The sequence below is a fragment of the Siphateles boraxobius genome, unplaced genomic scaffold, assembly GCF_051911475.1.
Source record: "Siphateles boraxobius isolate OS27281-9 unplaced genomic scaffold, OSU_SipBor_1 66, whole genome shotgun sequence".
NCBI classification, from domain to species: domain Eukaryota; kingdom Metazoa; phylum Chordata; class Actinopteri; order Cypriniformes; family Leuciscidae; genus Siphateles; species Siphateles boraxobius.
In genome coordinates, this window is record NW_027509193.1 from 25,432,208 (window position 1) to 25,454,929 (window position 22,722).

The following is a 22,722-nucleotide window of genomic DNA, read 5'->3' on the forward strand; positions in this document are numbered from 1 at the left end:
AGCTAACAAAGAACAGTTGTATTTTTGTTAACTAACGTTAACCAAAAAATAAATAAAAACTGTCACAAATGTATTGCTCATTGTTGGCTAATGTTAGTTAATGCATAATGGAACCTTATTGTAAAGTGTTACCTATGAAATGATCATTTTAATGAGTGAAATTAAGCATGAAGGTATACAGATTGAAATAATGACGTACTATACTGTCGCTGTGAAGGTTTCTGTGGTGGGGAAGCAGGGGTTGGTTTGTAGGAAACAGGTCCTGTTTCTTGTTTAGTCTTCAAATAAGATACATGACCAACAGCTTTTTTTGAATGCATCAACTGTTCATTAGTATGTTTTGAGGAAGCAAATCAACCACCATTCAAAAGTTTGGGGTCAGTGAGTTTTTTTAAAGAAATTAATACTCAGCATAGGTGCATTAAACTGATCAAAAAGTAACAGAAAAGACATTTATAATGTTACAAAAGATTTTAATTTCAAATAAATGCTGTTCTTTTGAACTTTCTATTCATCAAAGAATCCTGAAAATAAATGTATTACGGTTTCCACAAAAATATTAAGCCACACAACTGTCTTCAGCATTGATAATAATAATAATAATAATAATAATAATAATGTTTCTTGAGCAGCAAATCATCTTATCAGAATGATTTCTAAAGGATCATGTGACACTGAAGACAGGAGTAATGATGCTGAAAATTCAGCTTTGCCATCACAGGAATAAAATAATTAATAAAGAAAACAGTTATTTTAAGTTGTAAAAATATTGCTATTTTTACTACATTTTTGATATAAAAAATACAGCCTTGTTGAGCATTAGAGACTTCTTTCAAAAACATATCATACTGACCCCAATACTATATGTGGAAATGTAAAGTTCTAATATGACGTCGATCTATGGCATTATAATAAAGCTTTGACTTGATTTCTAATGATTTATCATCCATATAGTAATCAGTGCTCAGAGATACTCACAGGGCTGTACTGGCTGGAGCGGGGAGCTGGCACATGCTCGCTGTGTGTGTGGTGAGCTGAATTATACATCTGCTGCTGGAGGGCCATGGCCTGCATTGTCATCTGCTGAGCCTGTCGTACATTACATTAGCTTGCTATTCAAACACTAGCATTTTGCTACAAGTCTAAGTCGTGCTTTGTTTGCTCACCAATATAATCGCTTGCTGGTTGATGATGGCTTGCTGCTGCTGTGCTAAGACAGCTGGATCTACATATTTAGAGATTTAAATAAGCACAAAATAAAGCGAATGTAATAACTGTGATTAGAACACACAGAAATAAACAGTGCAGTGTTTAAAAAATTATCCCAGACAATCAATCAGCACCAAGCGTCATTATATAGAAGGACTTATGCAGCATTCATACCTGACATATCAGGCATTGATGGCACATTAGGCATAGCTGGCAAAGGTGGCATAGCAGGCAAGGCTGGCATAGAAGGCATAGCTGGCATTAGGGGTACTGAAGGTACGGCGGTAGGGGCATGAGGCACAGAGGGCATAGCTGGCATAGGTATAGGTGGCATCATTGTTCCTCCCATAACGGGTAGAACTGGCACCGCTGAGAACAGTAAATATGACTAAGGATCAGTAAGGAATGACCTCTTTCACGTATCTTAATCAAATGATTTATTCCAAGTTGGTTAGGATTTTTGAGGTCAGATGAAACCCAATTAGCTGTGCCAACCAACTATGTCAAATAAACATGAACAATGCTGCTTAAAGTGAAATAAACACCTTGCAGCTTTTTCATATAAGAAATATTCTGTATTTTAATATTTTGACTTAAACAGTGTTAAACAGTCGGATTCAACTGATTAATATATATTATATTTTTTAGCTTGAGGTGTTAAAAAATAAAACAAATAAAGAATAAAATAAAGTTTTTTGACGCATAAGTATATGAGGAACACGAATGGCACCCATTTTGTAATACCAATCACCAAAAGCCACAGTAAAAAAAAAAGAAGAAAAAAAACAATCCCCAAAGCATTAAAGCAATCTAAATGGTAAATTGGTTATTTATCATGCAAAGCATTGGCAAATATACAGTTTACAAAAATTAGCAATTCTGAATGTTTATCTGGCAATTAACTGCTTTTAGGTACAAATTGACCCTAGGGTACCCATGCATAATTGATGTGTGGTATGAAGAGGACAGAAAGAGGACAGATGCAGAACTCACCACCAGGCTGCAGTCCGGGGGGATAAGGCCTACTGGAGAGGGGCTTCACTATGTCACCATCATCCCCTCCAATCCCACCAGCTCCTTTCATACGGCTGGACATGCTGGATGACTTCTCAAAATCCTGGAGAACAGATAAGGCAAAGCAAAACAGGCTCTCAACTCAGGGCTGGACCCTTCCCAACTCAGTCATACGAGAAATCAATCTCCCCATGGGAGTACCTTATACTCTCTAAGAGGGGCATGGCCCATTTACTATCGCAACTGAGACAGAGCCATGCTGGCCTAGACCACAGAAGTCTGTTTTTCCCTTACCAGTCTAGGATCTTTAAGTGAGAAAAAAAAAAACAATTATATATATATATATATATATATATATATATATATATATATATTTTTTTAATAAACTAACTATTCCTTTGTGACTGAAAAGGTTCCAGAGCTTATTTTTACAATTGCCCTCAATTAAATATTTCTATGTTTGCCAAAAATATATAAATCATTCCACTGCCATACCTCGGTGGGAGGTATGGCAGTGGAATGGCAGTGGCCATACCTGAGGGAGCAGAAGTTTAAAAACACCAGATATTATCTCAAAATGATAAAGCTAAGGGAAAAAATAAAGTATGCTCAATGCTGTGAGAAATACGGTAAACTGGTAACTTAATCACCTTCATTGCAGGGGACCTGGCAGCCATAGAGCACATTGATACACTCAATCACTTATACTAGGAGTATCAAGTGGCCAGTTGTGTTCTTGTTATATTTTTAAGCTTCTTTCCATAAATACACTGATGATCCAAAACATTATGATATGTCACAAGTGAAGCAAATATAATTGATCATCTCCTAACAAGGCCACATATTAAGGTCTGGGTAGATTAGATGGAAAGCAAACAATCAGTTCTCGTAATCAAAGTGTTGAAGGCAGGAGAAATTGGCAGGGATAAAGATCTGAGAGACTTTGACAAGGGACAAATTGTTATGGCCAGACGAATGGGTCAGATCATCTCTGAAACAGCGAGGCTTGTGGGTTGCTCTTGGTCAGCAGTGGTGAGAATTTACCAACAGTGGTCCAAGGAGGGAAAAATTTGTGAGAGGGGGTTTGTTTGTCCAAGGGTCATTGATGCATGAGAGCAATGAAGGCTATCCCATCTGGTCCGAGCCAGAAGAAGGTCTTTGTTCTGCTGGGAAACCATGGGTACGGCCATTCATATGAATGTAAATTTGACACATTGTTGTAGACCAGGTACATGACAATGGTGTTGTTCCCTGGTAGAAGTGGCCTCTTTCAGCAGGAAAATGCACCTGCCACACTGCACACATTGTTCAGGAATTGTTTAAGGAACATGATGAAGAGTTCAAGGTGTTTCCCTGGCCTCCAAATTCTCCAGATCTCAATCCAACTGAGCACCTGTGGGATGTGCTGAACCAACAAATTTGATCCACGGTGGCTCTGAAGGATAACATCTTGGTGCCAGATACTACAGCACACCTTCATGGGTCTTGTAGAGTCCATGCCATGGCGGGTCGGTGCTGTTTTGGCAGCAAGCAGCAGACTAACAGCATAGTAGGCAGGTAGTCATAATGTCATAATGTGGCTCATGGGCGTAGTTACATTAAACATCCAAATCATGCTGTTTTTATTACATTTACACTTGTTAAAAACTCATGAACTCATGCTGAATTGGGGAAGTGAACAAGAGACACTTACCCCATTACCATCAGACAACACTGGGTCAAACAGGCTGTCGAGATATCTGTCCATGCCTTTCTGAGTTGGTGCTTCACTGAAGTCTGATTCTATTTTTATTTTTTTACAGTTATTAAGAAAAAAACAGAAATCATGCCATTAGCATTGCACAGAATATATAAAAGTAGCATAAAAGCTAGCCCAAAAAAAAAAGAAGAAAGAAAGAAAGAAACAGCTGACCGTGGCTGTAATACCCATCTGAATCTGGGAGACTGGTGCTCAGCATTGTCTGAGGGAGCAGAAGTGAGTTGTCATCATCAGAATCAAATCCGCTTCCAAACAGAGCCCTGTGAAAATTCATATTGAGGGCAAAGTATTAGATAACACTACAAAGACGCTGCAAAATATTTACCCTGAAGTTGTATAGTGACAATGTATTTTTTTGCTTGTTAAAAACAAATAATGATAAAGAATTATGCATCACCTTAGGTGATTCTAATCAAAATCAGTCAGCAAAGAATTAACCAAATTTATTAATATTAATATTTACTATTTGTAACTTGTCAACTTGTGAAGTTTGTCATTTGTGTGTCACCAGCGGCAATAAACAGAATTTAAAAATGATTTAGATATTTTCAAATATCTCCCTGTCTCCCTCTGTCAGTCATTAGTTTGGTGCCACAGAACTTAAACACTCACATTTAACTCATTTTTAAATGACATGCAACACAGATCTATTCAATTACAATTTATATTTATGGTCATGCATCACATTAGTGTGCATAAAAGTCAAATAAAATGCAAGACTATCATGTAGATACTGACAGGCTGGCATTGGGCCTGGTTCTGGTGGGACTCTCGGCGGAGATGATGAAGTAAGACTTTTGCTTTGGAAAATTTCTCATCAGTTCCATGTCTGCGATCAAGTCCATTACATAATCGTGCCCTGCGAGCTCCGCCCACTGTCCGTGCTCCTTCATGACAACAGAGCACCCCTTCCAGGCCTCGTTCACACCCCTGTGGAGCCAGTTAATGAGGCTATTAATTTCAGGCAAATTACAGATGAATAATGAAGGCCTCATTATAGACTGTACATATTCCAACATAACCAAAAGAAAGAGCCAAGAACTAATGACATGGAATACAGCATATTAAAAAGGTTCTTATGAAGATGAATGGATGGATGAATGCAAAATCAAAGATTGTGTGTTGGCTGACTCTAGGAAGAGTAGAGTGAAAATGGTTGGAACAAGAGATAGAACATAATATGTATAGTTTGTGTACGGTCATATACCTGTGCTGTAGAATATCCCCAGCCAACTCCTCCCCACTCGTCCAGGAGTGCACAGGGCACAGGAAAGATGTCCCTGTCAATACAACATGACATTTAACAGCTGTGGTTTGACAGGAGTGAAGACTACATGCAAATGACTTTCTAATCTGTGTAGCACCACAGATCATGTATCACCTGATATAGATGCACATAACACAATTGTCTCCAGAGGGTTTTGAGGAACAAAGGGATTTAGGGAGATCATAGCAATGGAAGAGCCTTTCAGGGCTTTCTTTTAGTGTTTTGTAAGCTATCCTTTGTGTTTGTATCCTTATGTAAGTCTGCATATCTCTTTCATTCCAAACAAGCGCAAATATTCTCCTTTCTAATTGACATCTGTTTCCATCACCGTTGTTGTGGACATTTTGAAGTATCGCATCAGAAACAAGTGAAGGAAACGGCAAATTTCAAGGAAAAAAAATATCTTAATTCGCAAAATAAAACAAAAAAACGTTTTTACGCTCTTGAGGTGTTTTTCTGAGTTCATGCGAATAATGGGCCGAATAAATTCTGATGTAGCGAACATTAAACCCACATGACTAATCCGCTGATGGTGTTTTATGTAGTGTTGGTTACTAGGTTAGCAATACCACCATCATCCGCTAGAACAACTTGATGGATACACACCTAATTCGCATTTGTTTTTGTTTTCTTGCGAACTTTAAAAATATTTGCTTCACGTTTGGACGGAAACCTATAGCTAATGACTTTTAAAATGTGCCTTCAAACATCTATGCTGATTTTTCACAAGTGTTTTATGATATGTACAGTATAGGAATTAACAATTGCATTCAAGTGCTAAAATGTGGATTTGAAAAGCAAATGAGCAAAAGCCGACTGAGGGTCGGTTGCTCCAATAAAGATTAAATTAGGCAGAAATTACAATTACTCAAGGATTTAATTAAGGGTTTATTTTAATTAAACTCCAAGCTTACTGTGATTGAAATTAAGTGTAATGGACCCGGGTAAATCATGTTCACTTTTTTAATGCAACCCAACCTACATGGCAAACACTGACTGAAGGTTGCCGAAACTCAAACAGTGAAGGTGAAACTGATACACACCATCAAAACAGTGTACTTGCAAAACCATGTTTGCTTTCTTCCTATTGGCTGTCCATTCCAGCAGGGACAGTGGGTAAGTCCTTGCTGTCTCTGGTCCATACAGGGACTTCTGCATGGCTTGAATGAGCTTCTGTTGGCCGACAGCTTTGAACCCATTATAGGCATGATCTGAGACAAACCTAAAGCCAAAAAGTAATGAATGCTTACAAGTTGCTAATGACCCAACATGAATACTGGTATGTTGCTTACTTCAGAAGGTATTTCTCAATTTTGGCTGATGGTGCAAACGCACTCAGGCAGGCCAGCAGCAGCAGCCAGCCCCTCTCTGAGTTTTCTGGATTGGTGTTTCTCCAAACCTGATTGGCAATTTGACATAAGACTTCATCCCGCAGACCAGGGTTGGTAAGCCCCTTCTGAATAATGTAGTTTCCAAATAAATTCTCCTGAGCACCATTTAGATGTGGGTCACCCATAAACCTTAAGATCTACAAAGTGAAAGAAGCAATGCTAATAGAGAGCTAACAGAGTTGAAATCACACTGACTTATGGCTACAATAGAGGCACGTTTCTTCACGTAATCTCATGCTCATTGTAGGTTTGTGTTGAAAGGTTTATATGTTAAAAATCTATTTCTCTATGGTAAAACTGAATTTTTATTTCCGGAACCAACATTTGTGCTTAAGTCTATTGCATGTAAAATAAATGACAATAGCAAAACCTTCAACAGTACATAATGCAGTGTACCATGACAAAGGCGTCTAGAGCCTCATGTGTAAGATCATCGTCAATGTGTGTTAGTGGTGTCTTCAAAGGTGCAGTTAACATTCCAAAATTTGGCTCCTATTATTAATAATAAAAAAACATACAAATTAATATACAGTATATCAGTCATTCCTGAATGAATATCTGAGTATGAGAGCTTATTTGTGATTTTGGAATAAATTACTATAAGTATGTCTTACTTTGAAGTGAATCTGGACAAATTTAGAGATAGTGTAATTGTTGATGTCAAGAGGTAGAGTGATCTGTGACTCCACCTGAACGGTGGGAGCCTGGACTAAAGCCAAGCAATCAGAATGGAGCTCTCTACCACCTTAAAAACACAGAGGTGAGAAATGACATGCAGTGTACATTATAAATACATTATATTTACGTTTTATATGCTACTTCTGAAAAGTCTGGGCTCAATAAGATTTTGTTATCTTTTATGCTCACCAAGACATTTATTTGATAAAAAACAGCCAAATTATAAAATATGTTTTCTATATTTAACAGATTGAAATATGAATCACAATTTAAAATATGTTTTCTAAGTAATTTATTCCTGTGATGTCAAAGCTGAATTTTCAGCATCATTACTCCAGTCTTTAGTGTCACTTGATCCTTCAGAGATCAGTCTAATATGATGATTTTATGCTCAAGAAACATTTCTTATTATCAATGTTGAAAACATTTGTGCTGCTTAATATTTTTGCGGAAAACTGTGTAAACATTTTTTGATGAATAGAAAGTTCAAAATAACAGTATTTATATTAGTTAATTGAGTTAATTAAGTACTTAGTAATATTAATTATAATTACCTACATGTACTTACTATAGAGTTAGGGTTAGGGTTATTTACTTGTAATTATGCTTAACTTACTGTTATTACTATAGTAAGTACATGAAGTAACGTGTAACTATATCACCTTAAAATAAAGTGTTACCAAAATCTTTTGTAACAGTATAAATGTCTTTACTGTCAATTTTGATCAATTGAATGCACTCTTGCTGAAAAAAAGTAATATATATTTTTTCAAAACATAATCTTACTGACCCCAAACTTTTGAACAATATAAAAAATATATTTATTTAATGTGAGGAATTTGCCCTGCAGTACCAGAGGCTGCCTGCAGCAATGCTCCGAGTTCAGCTGGAATAACCAGATGAGTGACGTTGACCACTTCCCGTTTTGACAGCTCCTGTAAATAAAGAAGATATAGAAACATTTTACAATAAGGTCTGATTTGTTAACATTAGATAATGCATTGGCTTACATTAACCAACATTGAGTAATATATTTTTACAGTATTTATTGACCTTTGTTAATGTTAGTTCATAAGTGCATTAACTAATGTTAACATATACAACAGCTTAAAAATGTATTAGTAAAAGTTGAGATTAACATTAACTGAGATTAATAAATGCTGTAGATGTATTATTCATTGTTAGTTCATGTTAACCAATGTAGTTAATTAATGTTAACAAATGAAACTTTAATGTAAAGTGTTACCGATTATATTGTAAGCAGGGTTTTTTTTAATGAATTATTCCCCCCAGTCTTTTATTATGTTTGTTAAATACTGTAGGCATAAGACATTAACTAAAATGTGGTCAATTCAGACAGGAAATGTCATTATAACCATTTCTATTCGCCTTTGCTCCTCTTCTGCCTTTCTCCTGGCCTCGTATCTCAGCTAAAAGAAGAAAAATAAGTAAAACAATTAAATGTGGGATTGCAGCTTAGCCTGATCACTACACACTAAATCTGCATTTGTTCTTACCTTTATATATCTCTTGCGATCCACATACATACGGATCAGAGAGCGTAATTTCACCAGACTAGCTCTCATTTTCACATATCGCTTCCTGTGAAGAGAAAGCTAAATTATAGAAATGATCAAGATCTAAAACAATTTATTGGATAGAAATTGCTATTTGTTAGTAAAAAAAAATAATGATAAAAAACAATAATTCACAAACTAGAAAAATCTTGTCAAATTATTGGTTATAAAGAAAATGTAGTAAAATCAGATCCAAAGCACACACACCCACAGCAAAGCAATATGTTGCTCAAATTGGGTGCTCAACAAGGAAATTAATAAAAAAGGGAAAAGTCGGCACACCACGGCTCCAAAAATGTGAACAATTTAATGACAGACTTACCACCGTGGTGTGCCGACTTTTTCCCTTTTTTATAAAGAAAATGTTAAAATGAAGAACATTCATTCATTGAAATATAATATATATTTATTGACAATGAGAGGGGGCCTTCGACTCAAAAAGGTTGGAACCACTGATTTAGAGTGAGAATAAGGAATTTTGGTTTATACCTTGTGAGAAAGCCTCTGCAATGGGCCTGCAGCCGTATGATCTTCATGCGGAAGGCTGTATAGCGTTTTCTCACAAAAAACATCCTGGTGTAACGCTGCAAAGTCAGGGCAGCTACATGCCTTACTCTGTCCCTCTTACTCTCCAACAGGAAGTAGATGTCCTCTTTCATGAACAACTAACAAAAAATAAAAGGTGCAATCAAGTACTAAAAAACAGTAGTCTTACATAGCCAGACTTTTCTCATCATAAAGTCTAGTCCACATTGCAATGATATTTTGACCATTAACTACCTGTGGGTGGTCCACGGTGTGACGTCTGGGTCACCGCAATTTTGACAAGTAAGACATGTTCCTGGATCAACATATTTTGTTGACCCTGGAACAACATTTCTGTCTGAAAATGTAGTCCTATCCCTACCCCTGAACCTAACCATAACTTATCCCTTAATTCAGAGGGAAATAATAGGTGAATAACACTGACGTAGAAGCACCAAACCCTGGTTGTAAGCCTAAACTTGATAAAACTGTAAACTTGTCCCTCAAATCTGATTGGTCAATTGGAAAGTTGTTCAAGGGTCAACAAAAATGTTGATCCAGGAACATGTTGTACTTGGTCAAATCATGTTCACCGTGACGTCTGACGGTCTGAGACTAAACGAATAGTAACAATTGCACTTAATCAGAATCATACACACCTTGGTGACACCGACTTGAAACGATCCTTGTCTAACAGGGCAAAGCTTCCTTAACATGATGACACAGTTTTCACCATTGGCAGGTGGAGGCTGTTTGAGGCCTAGCAGTGATTTATATCTAAATTCAACCGAATAATTGAGTAATTATTATAATTTTCTTGATATGTTAAAAAACAGATACAAAAGGGAAAAACTTTGTGTTAATGGCCTCAGACGTGTTTGACATGTCTAGCTCTTACCTGAAAAGGAAGACATCAAATGGCATTCTGATCGGATAGCCCTCTCTCCTGATTCGAATGGTTTCTAAAATCCCAGAGTAGTTAAGTTGGGCACTGACCAGCTCCATGTCAAACACAGCAGGCTCCTGCAATGTTACATACTTTCTCAGTGGATTTCAATTCCAGCCCAGATGCAAATAGGTTAATACCATTGAAACCCAGTGATTGCGGTTCTTTACCTTGTTTTGATTTGGCTTTATGCATCGCACAAAATATGGGTTAGCTCTGTAAGTACAAAATGGAAAGAAGTAGTTGGTGATCGAAAAACCTACATGGGTCTAAAACCAATCACAGAAGAGATTCATGTAGACACAATTTAGGTGGTCTACCTCTCCATCTTTTCAATTAGCTCCATGAGGGATTGTTGGAACTTGGCCGCCACCGTTGAGGCCTGATGGCGCCGTGTTACTGTGCTGTTCTTCCTAACATGAGATCTCTGCTGGTTGAGGGCCTCAGCATAGCACATAAACAGGTATGCAACCATCTAAAACCACAGCGAGATACGGGTCCGTTTATTGGGGTCATTCATAACTGGCTCATGGTAGTTTAATCATTTCTCTTACCTTGTTTTTGCTATGAATAAAAAGGTCAAGAACATCTTGGCGAACTTGATCGTAATTCTTATCCAGAAATTTATGGACCTGTGAAGCGTGTTTTCAATCACAAAAATTTTGGTCTATTCCTCCACTAATACTTTATAGGGAATAAATAAAATGTTTGATGGTTCGAGACAAGTAGTTTAAATGCACCTGATAGGAGACTTTCCCAGCGAAATGCTTGATAGCAAATTCAGGGAGAGGCATTTTTGGCTTAGAATACAGTGGATTGTTGCCATGGTGATAGTGGCATTTCTGAAGGAAGGTATGGTCTGTAGCCTAGAGGAAATTTGTTCAAAAGGAGGTTAATTAAAATGCAAATGATGCAAATTAATAGTGATGAATAGATAAATGCTAACAAGAACATCAATGAACATTAAGAAGAAATGACACCTGTGGAAACCCGCTCTGATCATCAAGAATTCGGAGTATCCCATGGGGCTTTGCTGCAATGAGGTCTATGCAGGCCTGGTTGTCAGAGAAAGGCACCTCTTCCCAGTTGATTTGCTCTCTGCTATATTCATCCTTGAACATTCAAAAGAAAATAATTTTTCAGATGCATACCACATGCAGTTTCTCAGAAGATTAGAGTGAACAGAGACAGCTTACTTGTTCTTCTTTGAAAATGACCCTGTTGAAAAAGAACTGAAGGTACTCATTTGCATAATTTATGCAAAGCTGTTCAAAGCTGTTGAAGGTAAGATCCTACAAAGCACAAAAAAGTGAGATTCAGTCAATTGCAATCCAAATTTTACCGCAATGAAGAGTATTAGGAATATCTTTTACTGTCGTGTGAAAACAAGTTACAGTGCCATACCTCAAATCCATAGATATCAAGGATGGAGATAGATAGTGCTTCGTTCCGAGGATAAACCTGCGTATTTATTCTGTCTGTTAGCCAGCTGAACAGAAGGGAATACAGGATCTTGGCAACTGCATCTCTGTTATGTTTGAGAGGGAAAATTACCATAATTTGATTACCTCAATGGTCAATGCAGAGAAAGTAGTATTTTTAATGACACTGATTTTAGTTCTAAAACTCTACATCTGAATGTTCATTACTTTCTTTTTTAAATTCCATATTTAATTCTTGCTCAGTCTATTAAAGTAAAATAAATGACAAATGTTTTTGAAACAAAAAAAAACTTGTTGAATTGCACTAATTGAAAAAAAAAATGCATTGCATTAACCGTGCTTGCATTTTAATGCATTGTATTTTTAGGGCTTGCATTTTTATATGGGCTGAAATTCAACATGGTTGAATATTTAAGATGTGAATATTGAAATTCAAAACATTTCACAGACATTTTCATTTTTAAAAATAATAATCCATATTCACCTTTCAGATTTCTCTTCCAAAATGTCCATTCTTTTTAAAATACAACCTATAATATTCGACAGGTAATTTTCATTCTATTTTATTTCGCCTTACAAATTCACTTCCACAAATTCAGTAGTTCAAATTCGACAGCAAATTCGACATTTGACATCTCGGAACGGCAGAAATAGCAGTAGATTACCGATTAATAATCTCCATAGCTGTTAGCCGACCTCACCAGGGGAGGTGCAAGCGGCTGTTGACGAAGACCAGAGCAACGGGTGAGAGAGCCAATCATTCATAAAAACGGATTTACAGAAACGGAGCAAGCGGTAAGTAGGCTATTTGTGATGATTATTAGGGCCAGTGTATAATTATATACATATAAATATGGAGAAGCTGATAAGGACACAAGAGCTGTGTTACATTTAAGTCTTTACGGTTACGTTTGTACATCTAAGCAGCTTTCTCTACCGGGTACGTGAACGAAATTATAACATTATTCCCCGATGCTGACGTACAGATCAAACGTTAAATCTGAGGTAGTAACGTTAAGTAGCTGCTATATGAAGAGTTCCGATGCAAAAGCCTTTAAAAGCCACCTCTGTCAAAAATGAGATAATATTGAGTGAGTGCTCTCCGCACATAGTATACATTCATCAAATATTTTTACTTCAAACTCACTAAATCCGTTTTTATGAATAAATGACTCTCTCATCCGTTGCTTTGGTCTTCGTCAATAGCCGCTTGCACCTCCTGTTGGTGAGCTCTGAACCGACGTCTATGGTCTGAACTTTCACTCGCAGTAAACTTCCGGCTTCTGAACTGGTTGCAGTACCGCTCTGGCTCCATATGAGGGCGCTCACAGGACGAATGCAGAATGAAGCGAGGTCTAATGGAGCATAGACATAATAAATACATAGACGCCCTATTGGCTGCTGGAGCGTACGTCAATGGCGCCGCCATATCAAGGAGGGCAACCATAGACAGTATAAGAAGTGGACGGAGCCATCTCATTGGAACTCAGTTGAGACATTTGAAGCCCATTTTTAGCGATTTTTTAGCACTTCCGTTCCTGACGCGCAGACTCAAACCGACTCAAACTAAGCTTGATGACGTGAGCAACCTGTCTGACAGACGTAAATCTTCTAATAGCTGTGCGTGAAAATTGCCAACGTTAATCACTTCATATGTATTCACTTGCCACATACCGAATTATTTCCAATTCCCCAAAAACGTTGTTGAAATATTTTGTCCCGTTGCTTTTATTGACTCATTATCTATGGGCTTCTCCCTTGACGGGACGTCCCCCCGATTGCCTGCGAGCTTCTCCTCCTGTCTATACGGTAATGTCTCTATTGTGCGACAAAAAGTCGCGTGGTTATGACGCAATCGTTAGCCTGTTTTTAACAAAAACGGCTTCTACGGGGCCATAACGTAAGATACAAAGTAATGGAGCCTTTTATACATTGTCGTGTTTATTTAGAAATATATAATGGACAAATGAAGTCTTTGGACGCCTCAGATGTAAAGTTATTCGCTGTCAAAGTGACGCCAAAATGAATGGGAGTCAATGGAATGCTAACAGCAGGTTAAATTCTGCTACAATGGCGGTTCCCGCGAGGCTTCAACTTCCGGCTGATGGATTACCCCCTTGAGGGCAACTTTCCCATACCTCTCATTATGGGAATTGAGAAAAATGCCTGTTTTGTGCTCTGCGTGGGGCTGTACAAGTCGCCACACAATTGAAAACAGGTCTCGGGGAATTACCTTTCACAAACAAGACTGACATTTTTTTTGGGGTTGTATTTGGTCATTATATAATTAGTAATAGAAACGTACACCACGTACAAACCACTGAAATCGGCTGATAAATGTAATCGTTATTATTGTTTTTATCCAGGAAAACCGCAGCTCACCCGTTTACTTGCATTTGTTTACAGCGCAGTCTTGCCCTCCGCAAAATGGCGGACACGTTGACGTATCGCAGCAACGTTCCAAAGCGGCCAATAGGGCGTCTATGTATTTATTATGTCTATGTAATGGAGCTATACCTCTCAAAATCCACTTTTATCAGGATATCATTTTTTGTCTAGTAAATTCAACATGGTTCAATATTTAAGATGTGAATATTTAAATTCAAAACATTTCACACACATTTTCATTTTTAAAAATTCAATAATCCATATTCACCTTTCAGATTTCTCTTCCAAAATGTCCATTCTTTTTAAAATACAACCTATAACATATAAATAAAAAAGGTAATAAAGTGGCCAGGCTTTCCGTAGACGTGCTTTGGTGAGGTCGACCAGTGAATGTCTGGGTCGACTAACAGCTATGGAGATTATTAATCGGTAATCTACTACTATTCCTGCCGTTCCCAGATGTCAAATGTCGAATTTGATTTGTGAGGCAAAATGACATGGTCTGAAAATTGCCTGTCGAATATTATAGGTTGTATTTTAAACAGAATTAACATTTTGGAAGTGAAATCTGAAAGGTGAATGAATCCCAGCCTCAGCCAATTCTGATAAACAGGTGTTCCGGAGAGCGCAGTAAAATACTGCCAGCCTACTTTACACATCTGGACGGCAGGGGAATCCTGGAGAATGACCTATTGAGGGAACCTCCAGTTCTGAAGCACAGCTCCGCGATTTAAGGGGTTACTAAACACTAAAATAACTTTTTTTAGTTAATGATCTGTAAGAATGGAGCTTCATAAATGCTGTTCATTGATTCGAGTATATTTTTTGACATTTGGGTTTAAAGTGATTTAATTCTACAATATATGGTGTAAAAACGTCTGAGTGCTGCCCTCTTCAGGTTGAACGGTGGCTACTGCAGTTGAATTTTCCTATTGGAAGTTGTGGTACCCTCTGACGCCTATACAACTACAAGCCCTAAAAATACAATGCATTAAAATGCAAGCACGGTTAATGCAATGCATATTTTTCTAAATTAGTGCAATTCAACAAGCTTTTTTGTTTCAAAAACATTTGTCGTTATTTTACTGCCATGATACTTTAACCATAATTATGTATTAACCCCTCTTGCGAATTGCATTCTTTTTAAATTTTTATTGAATTCTAAAAAAGAAGTGCCAAACAACTTAATTTGAAATTACTTTAAGTAATGTTTATGGAATTATTCAGAAATGTATCCTAAAAAATATAACTGACATAACGGGCCTCTTCAGATCAGGAGGCTTTTTTGAGGCCCTTTCTGCCTGTCAATCAGTTACCGCGCCAACATAGGGGAAATCGGACGCTAAGATGGGGATAGACGGATCTTGTGAGTGTTCTACATGAATCTCTTCTGTGAGTGTGAAATGTTCACGATTGGTCATTGTGATGCGAAGAAATGGCTTACAAAGCTAAACGTCGTAATGGAACAAAGAGACCAAAAAGCGACGAATCCAAAAAAAAAGAAACAAGACGAGAGTGAACATCGTTAAACTTATTATTGCTGGAGGGTGGTGATAACTTGACAGCGACTGAAAGCAGATGCTGCATGCGCTTTTCTTCTGCTTGACAGGTAAAACACACACACGCGCGCGTTGTAGAAGCGATGTTGTAGAAAGAGGGGGCGTGGCTAAATCTGGCGAAAGTTCCAGAACTGCAACAGCGATTTTAGCTTTACAAATTGTAATGAACTATTTTTTTCTTAGCTGAAGCTTTTAGAAAATGTACAAGTAAAATAAAAATAGAATAAAAATACAATTCAAAACATTTTTTTTTTCTTTATGGAAGCTTGTTTCCGCCACGGAATAAAAAAGATTATTGTGACTTTTTATTTCACAATTCTGACAAGAATTGCGAGAACAAAAAAATGAGAAATGTGAGGGGAAAAGTTTGAATTTAGAGATAAAAAGTCTCAATTAGGCTACCTTTTTAATTGCAAATTCATATCTACACATTTGTATAACACAATTCTGACATTTTTGCATTTTTATTCTTGCATTTTCTGAATTTATATCTCACGATTCTGAGGAAAAAAGTTAGAATTGGCAATTCTAAACTCTGAATTTCAAGAATTATGAGATTTTAACTCTCAATTTTGAGGGGGAAAAGTCCAAATTGTTAAATATAAATTCCTAACTGTGAAATAAATAAAAAATAGATAAAAAGTTGTGATTACCTTTTTTATTTATTTTTTATTCTGTGGTGGAAGCAAACTTCCAAATGTTTTTATTTAGAAATATTTATTTATTTGTAAATTAGCAAAGTCTAAGTGTAAGCATATAGAAATGCTTTGTAGGAGTTTCCCTACCTGGCATCAATTGCACTCTCAACAGTCAGGGGCGTGTAGATCTTCTCCCTCATTGTTTCCTAAGAAAGTACAGAATTACTGAAATACCAGAAATACTGGTAGCAAATCCAAAAGTGGTGAACTGGGACTTTCTTTTATAATAAAAGCTAAAACACATCACTTTTATTGGAAACCAGCTTTGTTGAAATATTGTTGATCTCTTGAGATGAAGTGTTGCTAATGCTAAGACAGTAGGCTATCTTTAGGCAAATTACCAGCCTACAGTACTAGTGTCTGTATAGTAAACACATCCCAGCATCTGTCGCAAGACCATATAATCCCTTTCAAATTATGACATTAGGGCTTTAATAAAAAAAACAAATCTTTCCTTAAATAGTTTAACGTTGTGGTTGAAGAATTCCCATTCTCATTCACTTTACTTGGATAGATCAGTCTCTTTTCAGGATAAAAACCTGGTGTCGATGTCTGAAAGCAGGGCTTAATGGTTTCATCAGATAAGAAAAGCCTGGTAGCATGAGATCCCCGTCCATTTCAATTGGACAAAGGGAAATTACTTTGAGTATGGCCTTCTCCTGTTACGTAGAGAGTAGCTGTTCCTTTAATGAAAGGAATTAGCTAAATTACATTGAAGGGCCCTCAAAGGTGTCACACTTGTAGCCATGAGCAGTAGTCTAACTGCCTTAGGACATTTTAACATGGCAATGGGACTGTGAACATTGATGAGCACTGGCTCTGACCAAGACTGAGACAAAGGCTGATCTGAAACAAGATGCTGTGTAAATATCATATGAAAGTTTTTTTTTTCCAATGATACATCTGACATCAGGAATTGATGTGGATCTGATGTGAGGAAAGATGCTGAAACAGAACACGGACATGTTGATGGTCTCCACCAGAGGAAGGTTGAGGAATCAGCTCTTGGAAAATATGTAGAATGGAAACAATTGGAAGTTCATAAGGAAACATCTTACAAACCCTGGGATTCTTCTTTATTTACAGAAACTTCACTGGACAGGGAATGATGGAACTTGAAACACTTTACCTTCACTTTACCTTCACTTTACCTTTGTTGGTGTGGAATATTGGATAGTTTCAGACATATCAGGTTTGAATAGGAACTCTATTTAAATAAGCTCTCTGTTTGGTTTGATTGACACATTGAGAGATTTTACTATTGGGCCTAGGTTTTCCATGAATTGATTTAATAGATAATTAGATTGAAATAGAAGCTATATGTCATAACATTGTTCTGTTTGATTGAGGATTTTAATCTATAGAGTGCAACAGTCAGGTTCTGGAAATAAAAATCCCATGCATTTTCTCCACGTGGGGATTTTGAACGATAACTTATCTAAAGAAGACCTACTGTGGGCTATGAAGTTGTTAGATGATATATGCTTTTGTTTTAAGCCATCAGCCTGCACTATTTCAACTTTTTAGAAAAAATAAATAATAATCCTGTTCAACAGTGGAATTCATGGTGAAATACTAAACCACCATCAGAGAATGTCAGAAATATCTTAAATATCTTAATTTGTGTTCCGAAGATGAACGAGGGTCTTATGGGATTGAAACGGCATGAGGGTGAGTAATTAATGACATACTTTTCCTTTTTTGGATGAACTAACCCTTTAAAATATATTGTTTCTTTATATGATAAACATCTATAAATTAATAATTTTATATTTCTCCATTGTTTTTAGATTTCTTTATTCAATTATTTCATTAATAATTCTTCATGATATTGTAGTTCTTTCCCTCATTAAGGCTGTTAAATGTAAAAGCTATTAAATTTCCTAAAAATTCCCTAGAAATAAATGGGAAAAATACTTGTGGAACCAAGGCTGCTGAAGAAGTGGGCGTGCAGGCAATGTTGCTCTCAAAAGTGAAATTTTGTTTCACAGTCCTTTTGATCACATTATATTCACGGTAGAACTGCCTTTTAGGTTTTGGAGTAACTACACAAGTTTACTGTGTTTGTGCTGAACTGGTTAAGCAGGGTTAATACTGCGACAGACCTCTTGGTGGCACCCCTACAGTGGGTTGAAGGACTGTAACACGGTCTATGATGGGAGCCTCATATTGCTTTAAGGCCTCTTGATGTCTGTTTCTGCCCAGGGTTTTCCCTGACTGGGTTACACTGGTTGCCATAGGGATATGGCATGCTGCCCTGCCATAATCAGCTTGCCATGTTATACTATATGAGGGATTGGGGCTAATACGCACCATTTGCGGCTATCTTTTGGTGCCTTGTGCTTTCTGTCAAATTGAACGGTGTTGGCATTTGGATCGTGTTTCCAAAGGACTTTTATGAAACTGATGTAATGATAAAACCTTCACTAACAGTGTGCTGATACTTGGCATGGGGCCTTGATGTGTGAGTTCTGCCAGGAGGTCATGTAAGGTCTAGAGGTGAGATGCGGACACTTCCTGTTGATATCCTCGAGTCCTGTCTATCTCAAAACAGTGAAATACGCAATATACAGTGGCCGCAAAAATATTGTCACACTTAAAAATATATGACAAAGTATGACAATGCAAGTATCATCTAGTGTAGAGAAAGACAGCGAGCCTTTCAAGGAAACATTTAAAAATAAGAAGTTTTTTAAAATTGACACTTTGTCATATGTCAGTGTAGCATGTTTATAGTTAAAAAGTAAAAATCACCTATGGCACCAGTTGGATGCAAAAGTTAGTTATAATGTTTTTGCAATGATTTGCTCTTGTATTATTTACACAAATAGTCAACAAGATAATGTGTTAGGATAATTGTATTACATAATGCAATAAAAACACATTTTAAATGTGGCTTATAAGTATATTTTATATTGGCGTTGTAATAAAGGTACTCCTATAGAAGTTGGATAAGAGGAAGACAAAACTAGGGATATTGTTTTAATTTTCAGTGCTGACGGATAAAATGAAATTTACAGTCAATAAAGGATTGCTAAGATATGACAATGGCAAATGTAAAGGCCAATTCACACTGCACCGACAGACGGCGACCAACGCAAACAATAACCAGATTACAGTGTGTCACTTCTCAGACATTCTTAGACATTCCACAACCCGACAAATGCAAACTGAATAAGTTCAACCAGTGAAAACCAGCACAACAAACTCACTGATCCGACAAAACCCAACAAACGTGTCTGGTGGTGTTGGTCGGCATCTGTCGGTGCATTGTGAAATTGGCCTTCAAAGTGGGTATTGCGAGTACAGATCTGCATGGATAGCATGCAAATAGCACTAAATAAAGACTATGACATATCCTAAAAAATCTACCTACATTATGTTTTTTCATGTTCAAGGTGAATCTTTTATCTAGTACTGAAGACATCATCAGGCAGGGTTATTTTTACCGTGACTTTGAAAGTAATGGACTTCTGTAGACCCTCTGGGGAAATCTGTAGAAGTTCAGCCACCACTCGGATCTCCTGAGCACTCACTACTGATGCCACTTCCTGAGATTCAGTCTGTCAAAAAAATCAAACTTATCGCATTGCACCACTGAAATAGAGCATTATAGTGCAGCAATATGAGGGGAATCCAAGTGAGGTGGGTGCAACCATTTGTTTGAGTTTCAATGTACCTCATATCTCTCAAAGAAGACATTTCCTAAGTGAAGGATGGAAGACAGGACTCTGAAGATACCGTTCTGGTCTTCAGCACTGAAGTGAAGTATTTCCATGGCACTTAGGAGCCTGCGGAAATCCTCCCCATCACTCTTGCCAACAATCTCACAGTCTCCACCCTAACGACCAAATAGAGCATCCATGAAAGAGAACAATCTAGTTTATTTTTTATTTTTTACAAACTAGTTAGATTAAACCATGGCCTCACCTGATTGAGGTAATAATACGTCTCGGCGTCTTGAAGGTAGAAAGACTGCTTCTGCTGTGAAGGAAGGCCTGCAAGCATCTCATAAAAAATGTGATAGTTTCTTTCATCTTTGGCCTGAGAAAGAAAAATGAAGAAAATAGAGAAAAATTAACACTGTGGTCGTCGATAAAGAATTTGTTTAATAAATGATTACTTAAAATATCTATGAGCATTATGAAGAATACCTGAAACACAATCCTGGATTTTTCAAGTAGATACTGTGAGGTTATGGCACCACTGATTACCCCTCTGTTTGGGAGCAGGAAAATCAGACAAGCATTAATATGTAATTTGCAACTTAACCCATGTACTCTAACATACAGTCATTTTAACCAGCATCATGTGAATCTTGATCCTGTTATCCTCTTTCAGTTGTAAAGGTACTGCATAAGTGTTTCCTCATAGGTGTATCACTAACATTGTAAAGAGATTTGGAATTGATAAACTTACTCTTCCATAAATATTTCCATGTATTTCCCAAATCGACTGGAGTTATCATTCCGTACAGTTTTGGCATTTCCAAAAGACTCTAAAAGAGGCGTTGCTTCAAGAATCTGTAGATTAAGACATACATTAAAATGTGAGATGTAGCAATAATAACTGCAAAAAAACAAAAACAAATTATTAATAGTTGTGTCTTGTTTTCAAGTTAAACTATCTAAAATACTTAAAACGATAAATTTACTTGAGAAGCAACACTGCATGAGACTTGTGTTCATAGATTGTATCTTAAAGGGGTCATATGATGCGATTTCTTGTTTTCCTTTTTCTTTAGTGTGTTATGTAGCTGTTAGTGCATACATAAGATCTGCCGAGTTACAAAGCTCAAAGTGTCAAACCTAAAGAGATATTCTTTATAAAAGTTAAGGCTCAGCCACGCCTAAAACGCTTCGTTCAAACATGCCCCCACAAATCTACGTCAGTATGTGAGGGCAGAGTTTTATTACACCGCCCAAATGTAAAAGCAAAGAAAGAAGGCGTAACTTTTATTCTCGCTGTGTTATTGTTGCCGCCGGCGCCGCCATGTCGTGGAGCTGGCCAATCAGAGCACACCGCGCTTTTCAGAACGAAGAGATTTGTAAAAATCGACGCATTTCAGAAAGGCGGGGCATAGAGGAGCAACAATAATGTTGGCTACAGCATGTGTAAAATAATAACTTTTTTGTAACCTAGAACCGCGTAAACACATGCATTAAACCAAATACACGAAATAATGTTCTTTTTAGAACCATCATATGACCCATCATATGAAATATGTGTTCTCTTACTGCACTGGGAGTTTTTTTTCTGAACCTGTTTATAATGTCAAAATAATCTACCAGTGTAATAAGAGAAAATTCAAGTTTTTTAAAGATTGAAGCCAGTCACTCTGGCAGCCAGTGTTAATATTTACTATCTTCCATATAGAATAGTTTTTTTTTTTTTTTTTGCTTTACTGTTTCTGGAAAGCATGTGATATTCTTTTAGGTGAAGATACTTTCCATAGATTTCTATCACTTCTGTTAAATTGTTTAATACTCCACAGGTAATTAAAAAAAAACTTTTGCAACAAGCCATGCAACATATAAAGGTTGCAAACAACAGAAGGCCACGCAAAAGTACAATACCTCAATCTGTATGATAGCATATAAAAGTAAAATAGAAGAAAAAGATAAGTTATAAAATGTGCATGAACTGAGTTTAACAGTTTTCAAAGATTTTATTAGATTAACTCATACCTGCTGTGTGACGTTCTGTTTGTGATGTATTGCGGCTAAGTACCTCAGAACTAGTTTTGTGGTCTCTGTTTTGCCAGAGCCACTCTCCCCACTGAAAGACAATAAGCACATTTAGACCACATGATGACTCTAACCCCCTAAAGTACCAGTTTAACTACTTAATTGGAATAGAATGCGGCTTGGCATGTGAGGAACCGATTTTCTTGTCTTTTACCATGCACTTAAGTAATGAGCGAGGTGTCTGATCATCAGACAGAAGTGAAATTTAATGCTTGATTGGGATTGTCGTTCCAGCTACTCTGAACAGCGATGGGTGCATTTCACAGAGACATGATCTGCTGGTGCAATCATAGCCTAGACATCAGTAGTCTTTCCTTACAGGTATCTCCGTCAGAGCTAGGTTTAAAGTGTTCCAGGCGATCAGCTGTGTCAAGTAGAACTGACACTGATGGGTCCATCAGTGTAAAAGACTACTTAAGGTGACAGGACATAGATTATTTTAGCTATTTGAAGTCTGTCTGTTCTTTTAATTAATCTTTCCAAAAACACATTATGAGTTAGGTTAGTTGAAAAATGTTCAAA

General features: G+C 37.0%; 1 protein-coding gene across 1 annotated transcript in view; it reads right to left on the reverse strand.

Annotated features, from left to right (window-relative positions):
• The window catches only part of myo15aa (myosin XVAa), a 40,397-nt gene that overhangs the window by 10,345 nt on the left and 7,330 nt on the right, over positions 1 to 22,722 (reverse strand). The window contains exons 3-35 of the mRNA XM_077213841.1: positions 22,141 to 22,231; positions 20,873 to 20,976; positions 20,608 to 20,671; positions 20,384 to 20,497; positions 20,133 to 20,294; positions 19,903 to 20,016; positions 16,541 to 16,599; positions 11,771 to 11,894; positions 11,563 to 11,658; positions 11,347 to 11,478; positions 11,107 to 11,232; positions 10,921 to 10,998; positions 10,687 to 10,841; positions 10,537 to 10,582; positions 10,319 to 10,443; positions 10,080 to 10,197; positions 9,385 to 9,560; positions 8,836 to 8,920; positions 8,695 to 8,748; positions 8,172 to 8,253; positions 7,255 to 7,385; positions 7,037 to 7,132; positions 6,542 to 6,777; positions 6,293 to 6,471; positions 5,190 to 5,262; positions 4,721 to 4,912; positions 4,136 to 4,242; positions 3,917 to 4,005; positions 2,203 to 2,326; positions 1,384 to 1,578; positions 1,167 to 1,225; positions 979 to 1,089; positions 200 to 278 (exon numbers count right to left, since the gene is read on the reverse strand). Of these exons, the coding sequence (XP_077069956.1) occupies positions 200 to 278; positions 979 to 1,089; positions 1,167 to 1,225; positions 1,384 to 1,578; positions 2,203 to 2,326; positions 3,917 to 4,005; positions 4,136 to 4,242; positions 4,721 to 4,912; positions 5,190 to 5,262; positions 6,293 to 6,471; positions 6,542 to 6,777; positions 7,037 to 7,132; positions 7,255 to 7,385; positions 8,172 to 8,253; positions 8,695 to 8,748; positions 8,836 to 8,920; positions 9,385 to 9,560; positions 10,080 to 10,197; positions 10,319 to 10,443; positions 10,537 to 10,582; positions 10,687 to 10,841; positions 10,921 to 10,998; positions 11,107 to 11,232; positions 11,347 to 11,478; positions 11,563 to 11,658; positions 11,771 to 11,894; positions 16,541 to 16,599; positions 19,903 to 20,016; positions 20,133 to 20,294; positions 20,384 to 20,497; positions 20,608 to 20,671; positions 20,873 to 20,976; positions 22,141 to 22,231 (3,776 nt within the window). The remainder of the gene's footprint in view (positions 1 to 199; positions 279 to 978; positions 1,090 to 1,166; positions 1,226 to 1,383; positions 1,579 to 2,202; positions 2,327 to 3,916; positions 4,006 to 4,135; positions 4,243 to 4,720; positions 4,913 to 5,189; positions 5,263 to 6,292; positions 6,472 to 6,541; positions 6,778 to 7,036; positions 7,133 to 7,254; positions 7,386 to 8,171; positions 8,254 to 8,694; positions 8,749 to 8,835; positions 8,921 to 9,384; positions 9,561 to 10,079; positions 10,198 to 10,318; positions 10,444 to 10,536; positions 10,583 to 10,686; positions 10,842 to 10,920; positions 10,999 to 11,106; positions 11,233 to 11,346; positions 11,479 to 11,562; positions 11,659 to 11,770; positions 11,895 to 16,540; positions 16,600 to 19,902; positions 20,017 to 20,132; positions 20,295 to 20,383; positions 20,498 to 20,607; positions 20,672 to 20,872; positions 20,977 to 22,140; positions 22,232 to 22,722) is intronic.